Consider the following 7,163-nt stretch of genomic DNA (forward strand, 5'->3'; position numbering starts at 1 on the left):
AGATGCAATTGTTGCCCTTTATTTTTTGTAGTTGAAAATACGAGAGTTCGTTAAAAAATAAAGATGTGCTCAAGCTGGAGTTCTTCGCAGCATGGTAACGTCTTGGTGTACCGAGCGTGGCTGTCCTCGTGTTATCTCCTTCCAGAGCACAAGGTGTGAGTCAAGGTGTGGGACGTGGCAAGAAGCCGTGCCGATCCTGCTGAGCTAACCCAGATCTGGACACATTGTGCCACTGTTAAAGCTCGGCACGCCGGTTTCTCCGTTCTCTGGCAAATTTGGCTTTTCACGAGTAGTTTGTAGCTTGGTTTGTGAGCGTCTGCTGCTCGGCACAAAGACTCACACTGCTGCCTCAGATCTGGTAGGCAGCAGATACTCAGCGAAGGCTGTAAGAGGCATGGTGAGTGCAGATCCAGCACTTCTGCTCTCCAAGCACTTGATGCTCAGGGGGCCGCACTGGCGTGTCCTGAGCCGCTGGTAGGTCTGACCTCTGCACGTCTGCTGGATGCCCACGTCTCTGCGCCAGCTCTGCTGCTCTTAAATGTTGTCGTGAGTGCACCTGGTAAGATTGGACTGACCAGGAACAGGCAGCCCATCAGTACGGTGAGGGAAATGCTCAAATTCCTTCCCTACCTATCAAGGAAAAGCAGCCTGCAGCATTCTTCTGTCCTGGGCTCTGGGAGCTGCATTTACGACAGCAACCCCTGAAGATACCAGCTGCTCCTGGGGACTGCTTAGCGTAAGGTGAAGGGGCACAGGTAAATGGAGCAGGAGGGTATGAATCTTCCCTGCAAAGTAACTCCTCCGAGTTGGCAATAGCCAGGACGTTTCATAAGTGAAGGGCTTGCTTGGTATCGGTTAGCAAATCTCATTTTCTTCTGGGTAAATTGAGATGGCTGGCGATGCAGGCTTTTGGTTTTGTTTTAATAGCTTTCCCAGAACTTTCGGCAACTGAAATTCAAGCTGTCCTCTCATACGCTGTGACTCCAGTGCCGCAGGTCACCACGCAACACCAGGCACATCAGAAGTTCCCACATCTGTCCCACACAGGTCAGGCAAATCCGCGCTGCCAGAGCTGGCCCTCGTGCAGCCCGTTCTGCATCAGGCCATGCTTCAGAGCCGACCTGCTACCGCCGAGGTTGGAGAAGCCCCCAGATCGGTTTCTGCACATCGGCAGCCTTGCAGGACGGTGCAGAGCTGCCTGCTCCTCGTCTCCCTGCTGTACTGACCTGTGTGAAGCCGCAGGCGGAGGTTTCCGAGCTCTGCCCTCTGCTACAGAACCGAGACACAATGGCCTTGTGCTGATCCCTCCAGCTCTGGAGGAGGGTGGTGCAGGATCTGCGGGTGTAAACCCAGCAGCGCTGATCCTGGAGCTCCTGCCCCACTTGTAGCACTGCTGGGTGACCACGTCTTTAAGTCCCGGGCTGTGCCGGGTTGTTGCTTTCAGTGGCACTGTTCTCGTGTTGCCTGCCGTGTCCTGCCATGCCCTTTCTGCCCACTCCTCAGTCCCAAGTGAGCTGGCCCGGAACAGATGCGTGGATGCCCGTGGCAGTAAATTCATGCCAAGTCTGCTTAGATCTTCGGCTGTCCGAGCGTTACGTCTCGATGTGCTTGAGGGCAGGGGCTCAGGAGGGCTGAGACAGGCCGGAGGAACGGGAGGACAGGAGCCTCGTGAAACGCAGCGAGGACAAATGCAAAGGCTGTGCCTGGGAGGACTTGGGCTGTGCTGGTTGTTTAGACCACGTCCAGGGTCCTGGGCCCACCAGTACAAGAAAGACATTAATAAATTGGAGCGAGGTCAGCTGAGGGCGACCAGAGACAGTCAAGGGCTGCATCTTTCTGCCTGGAGAGGCTGAGGACAAAGGCGTGCGGTGTAATGTTAGGAAATGCCCCGCATTTCCTCTCGTGTTCAGGCTGGAGTAAGGATTCCCGGGGGCTGCCTGGAGTCACCAACTCATCATCACCAGAGCAGGAAATATTTTGTTACTGCTGGGGACAAAAGAGGAGATTTGAGGCTGGTACTGGCTCGGCTTTCAGCAGCAAGTACTCCCTTATCCCGTGGTCCTGCCTTGCCTTTGTGCAAGGACAGCCTGCCTTTCTCCAAGAGCAGGTTTTTGCCTGTCCTTACCCAGCACATCAGAGCAGAGGCTGGCACCCGAGGGCCTGATGAGCTCCCAAGGTGGGAGATTTGCATCCTCGGGAGGGACGTGGCCGAGCCGAGAGACCTGTGTGGTTGGCAGGGGCACCAAACGCTGGGAAGTGGAGCCAGTTCATCAGTTTTTGTGCTATTTTGTCCTCTTTTAACTGCTGTCCTAACTCCTCAGTGCTCTCCCTAGCCCCTCTTTCTGCACAAGGGAGGTGATGGGGGTGGATTTGGGGTGGCGGCTAGGCTGCACCTCGGAGTGCAGGACACGGCCCTCGTGCGGAGCTGGCTGCTCGTTATTCTGGGTTGTTAATTCCTGAGCAGCACGGCACAGCCCAAGCCACCGGTTCCCCCTAGGCTCAGGGGCTGCCCTGTCTCTTGGGGGCTGTGCAGCTCGCCCTGGCTGAGAGCTGCAACCCCCCAGCCACTTGTGAGCCCGTGCGGCTTCGTGGCCAGCACCGCTCCTTCCAGCAGCCTCCAAACCCTAGACAAGGGGAGCGTGGATGAAATACCACCGACGTTCGGCTTCAGAAGAGCAGCTCGAGTTAATAGTGCTTGTGCCGAAGTATTGCCTCGATCACAAATACGGCGTTTGCACTTTTTTTGGCTCTGCCAGTACGGCTGTGATGCTTTTACGTGCTGTTCTCAGAGCCTTCCTCGTTGCAGGGCCCTGTCCTCACGCTTTATTTCACAGACTTGCCCGGGTTTGGGGGTGAAGTGTGCTCTCCTGGAGAAAGCCTTTACAACCCGTGCCTAGTAGCTGCTTCGCTAACTCAAATGCTGTACCTTTATACATGGCTAAAAGTAAATATAATTGGATTATGCAAAATAATCTCTCCAAATGAGGTTTTAAAGCAGCAAATCGGCAAGTTGTGGGTGTCCAAAGCCGTGCAGCCCTAACAGTTCCTTGATGCTGCTGAAACGCAAAGGTCTCCTACAGAGCCGATAAGCAAAGGAGATTTGTTGGAACCTCGTCGCATCAGAGTAGGCTTTTTTAACAGTGGAAATACTTGTACAGTATAATTTTAAATTAAATGATTTAATTTCTCCCATTAAATTAATCCATTTTCATCAAGTGCTCTTAATTCAATGTCTCGTTGTAGCGGTTTGTTTCCTGTGCCTTTGTTTGGATATTAAACGCCGTTTTAGCAAGGCTTCGTTTCGGGTTGTGCGTTACCTTCCACTCACTTCTCCTGCAGACGCTTTTGAGAGATGACAAGCGCCCAGGAGCTCTTCTGAGGTGTCGACAGGGGGTGCAGAGGCATTTCTCTGGGGTGGATGGAGGTGGCACCCAGAGCATGCAGACTTGGCTCTTGTGTGCAAGACGGCTTTTCTCTCTGCTCGGAGGACGGCCGGACTGTTTTCTGATCACATCCATGTTCTTCCTGATCTCTTTACCGTGTCTCTCCGATCCTCTTGCAGGTCAGATGCCGGGGCCCGGCTCGATGATGCCTGGGCAGCCCATGCCAGGCCGGATGATGCCCAGCGTGTCGGCCAACATCCACCCGGCCGGCGGCGGTCCTCCCCCACCCGGCATGTCGCCGATGTCAGGGAACCTCATCGGACCCCGCGTTCCTCTGGCAGCTCCGAACGGCATGTGTAAGTGTCCTCCAGCGGTAACGGTTTGACCGCACCTGGCGTGGTGCGGCTTTGCTGTGGCTCGCCTGGAAAAGTCACTGCGGTTGAAAACCCCTTCATGTGCTGCGGGAATAATACCTGTACGTGTTGGCAGCCAAAGGCTGGTTCCAGAGGTGTGCTGGAAGCTCTAAGTGCTCGTCTCCCCTCTAGGCATCCAAACATACTCCGTTGTCCTTCATTTTATTTATAACATCCGTTATTTTATTCATTATGGCGCTGAGGCTTTGTAGGCTTTGTCAAAACCCTCTCTCGGCTAAGTCTGTGAGAATGCACAGCGGAGCCTCACGAACAAACTGCAGCGAGGTCCTTAAATAGATCAGAACACAAAAACTGACAGCTTAGCGCTGGAATTGAAGAGGAAGCACTGCTTTTAAAAAAGCAAAAAGTATATCGGGAGCGTTCCTCGCATGGTATAAATACTCTGCAAATGAAGTCCATTTATGCCAGCCAAGAAAAAAAAAAGCTCAAGTCAGTAGCCACCGTGTGGGTGTTACTTGAATGAGCATAAGGATTGTGGCCAAGCCCAGAGAGTAGAGGAGAAGCTGAATGGCTGCCGGAAGAAAGATGCTGCGGTGACTCCCTCGATAAATTCAGCTGCGTTAGCCCGGGACAAGCTGCTGGCCTGCCTCGCTGCTGTGCCCACCCAGGCAGGGATTGCAGTGGCTTTTAGTTCCTCCTGCACAAAATAACTGGGAGAAGTCATCCCATTTGGGCGCCAGCTGAAGGGAGTTGCCGAGGAGTACTGACTCACTGCTGGCAATCAGCATGAGCATGAATTACTTCTCGTTCGGGTGCTATTTCTGCAGCTCCTTGCTCTTTATTCTCCTGGTGCTCTAGCTTTCCTTACTTTGCCTTCCATTTTTCTGATCTGCTACCTCAGGGAATACCTCGTGTCAGGTTGTGTTCCTGCCTGCTCTTTTCCTTTACCTCGGTTTCTTTTTTTTTTTTTCCCTCCCCTGCTGAACAAGTCAGTCATGTTCCATTAGCATCTCCTCCGTGCGCACGAAAGCTGCCCTTCTGTGGACTTCATCTCTGCCCTTCCACTTGCTGCGGCTGTGGGTTCCTCCGCTTTACCCTCCGTACGCCGCGCGGAGCCGGGGCGCAGGCTGTGTGCGCGCGAGGCGCGTTGTTGCGTCCATTTTAAGCAGCACGGGGCCGTGTCTGAAGGCTCGGGCACGGAGATGAGGAATGCGAACTCCAGCTCTGAAAGTCGCCTGGTGAGCACTTTGCTACCCGGTGAGCTGCACGCCTCTCGTCTTCTCTGTGCCAACGGGGAAGGGTTTTCCCCTCTTACACAGAGCTCGCGCAGTGCTCAGGGGTAGGAAAGGCGCGATGAGACGTGCTGGGGGGGTCCTGTGATGCTTCGAGGGGGGGGATGCCGCAATCGTGGCCGTTCCTAGGGCCGGTCTGAGCCAGCCACTTGGGCGTGCTGTGCTCCTCCACCCGTTCAGCTCCCAGCTCACTGTTTCTCTGCTGTCCTTGCAGATCCCCCCCCCTGCGCAGCCGCCTCCACCAGCGGAAGGGGTGACCCCACCTCCGGCAGGAGCCCCGCCGGCCTCAGCAGCTCCCTAAGCAGTCGAGGAAGAAGGAACTTCTACAGCAACATAGTGGTGACCAAAAAGAACTCCTCAGTTACCTTCTGTTCCCCGGGGGGGCTTCTGCCTCCCGTTGACCTGCCCCAGCCGTGTGTGCACGCACGTCCACGTGTACAAGCACACACACACACGGTGTCTCCTTCCCCCGGTCCCCTCCGCTCGCAGCCCGGCAGCACTCGGCATTCCTCTGGGAAGTCTTTAGGTGAGACACGCCAGCGATGCTCCCGTGTTGCTGGTGGGAAGTCCTTTACGCTTTGGTCTGCTCGCCTTCCGGAGCGTCCTCAACTCTGGTTTTCTTTCATCTTGGTGTTTTGAGCTTTGGGTTCTCCTGGGGAGCATAAAAAATATATATATATATATATCTGTCTTTTAAGGTGGAAGCATTAACTGAGCTTTAGGATGCAGCATGTGACCCAATCCACCTGTGGCTTCGTGCTTCAGGTTCTCCAGGCAGAACGCGCAAAGCATCAAGATTGGATGTTAAACCAGCGTTTTGGGCCAAAAAGGAAAATAAGTAAGGGCGTGCTGTAGCACGGAAGGTGCAGGAATGCCAGCCGTGCTCATTAGAGAGATCTGATCATTAAGGACAGTAGCTGAGTCCTGGGGCTGCCTCGCTAACTTATTAAAGAAAATATTGATCCAGTGCGAACGAAGCCAGGAGTAAATCAATTGGAATAAAACCACTCAACGGTAGGAGTTTTCTTGCTCCAGTTTTTACCTTTCTTTTGCCTTTGAAGGTGGTAGTTGAACCTTCCCTCTGAGTAGTTTGGTACAGTAGCCAACTGAGGAATAAAAACACGATTTTTAGTCCCTCTTTTTTGGAGCATATACTTTTTACTTTTTAAAATGAACAAAAAAAAAAAAGTAGGTAGCAAAGAAGTGCTAGCATACGGGATTGGGTTGGGATGGCTGGGGTGCGAATGCCAGAACTACCTCCTGCGACAGCCGGCGTGGGCAGAGGTCAGTGGCCGCGGTACGCCGCTTCGGCATCGGGAGAGCCCCTCGTGCACACACCGCCTCCGCTCGCCGACCTCCTCGAGGCTGCTGTCGGTGGGGTTGTGGGCAAGGCAAAGTCTGGGAGCGCTCTGAACGAGACCACCGGAGCAGTCCGGGTATGACGCAGGACCCAGGCAGCCCCGAGCTGCCGCTCCGCCAGTCGCTAGCGGCTGCAGAGGAACCCTGTGCCTGCCCTGGGGCCTCTGCCCTCTCCCCGGGCCGAGAGGGCCGGGCAGGTTTCACGCCAAGCGGCTGGAGCCTGCTCCCGTACTGCAGGGGCGCCTCTCGGGGCCCTGCGAGGTGGTGTTTTGAGGCTTGGCCAGAGAGAGGCCTCCCAGATAACCCGAAGCCCGCAGAGCCACGTAAGTCACCGGGCTTAAAAACAAGGGTTTGCTTTGAGGAGCACTCGGGTGATCGACTCATCGATGCTAACGGTTGGACTTCAGGTCCTGAGGGTGCGTGAGCGTGGGGTAACCATTGCTGGGCTGTCTGCACACCGGCTGCGTGCTCAGGCCAGCGGCTGCGGCCTCGATACTTCCAGCGCATAGGAATAACGCTTTCCACTGTCAAGCTCTAAGAATCCACAGTGCCTAGCAGAGAACGGTCAGGGCCCGCCTGCCTTCCACCTTCCACAAAGGAAATCCCTTCCCAATGTTACCTTTTCCCTCCGGGGTCTTTGGGGTGAGCATGGGATTCTGGTTCAGACCGTAGTCCGGTTTAGAATAACCTCAGGTTGTTTTTAGCGCGATCAACTTCAAATCTAAAGGATCCAGATGGAGACTTATTTTTTACTG

The 7,163-nt window shown here is 54.5% G+C and overlaps 1 protein-coding gene across 3 annotated transcripts in view; it reads left to right on the forward strand.

The window, feature by feature from the left end:
* Positions 1 to 6,237, forward strand: part of SMARCC1 (SWI/SNF related, matrix associated, actin dependent regulator of chromatin subfamily c member 1) — an 81,477-nt gene extending 75,240 nt beyond the window's left edge. For 2 of the 3 annotated variants that reach the window (XM_035317734.1, XM_035317735.1), the window contains 3 exons: positions 3,563 to 3,739; positions 5,264 to 5,460; positions 5,510 to 6,237. In XM_035317734.1, the coding sequence (XP_035173625.1) occupies positions 3,563 to 3,739; positions 5,264 to 5,460; positions 5,510 to 5,575 (440 nt within the window). In that variant the 3' untranslated portion in view covers positions 5,576 to 6,237. Of the gene's footprint in view, positions 1 to 3,562; positions 3,740 to 4,448; positions 4,457 to 5,263; positions 5,461 to 5,509 lie in introns of those variants that run through there. The other variant, XM_035317736.1, reaches the window with a different exon arrangement.
* Positions 6,238 to 7,163: the final 926 nt, after the last annotated feature.

Source organism: Oxyura jamaicensis, chromosome 2, assembly GCF_011077185.1.
Source record: "Oxyura jamaicensis isolate SHBP4307 breed ruddy duck chromosome 2, BPBGC_Ojam_1.0, whole genome shotgun sequence".
Classification (NCBI taxonomy): domain Eukaryota; kingdom Metazoa; phylum Chordata; class Aves; order Anseriformes; family Anatidae; genus Oxyura; species Oxyura jamaicensis.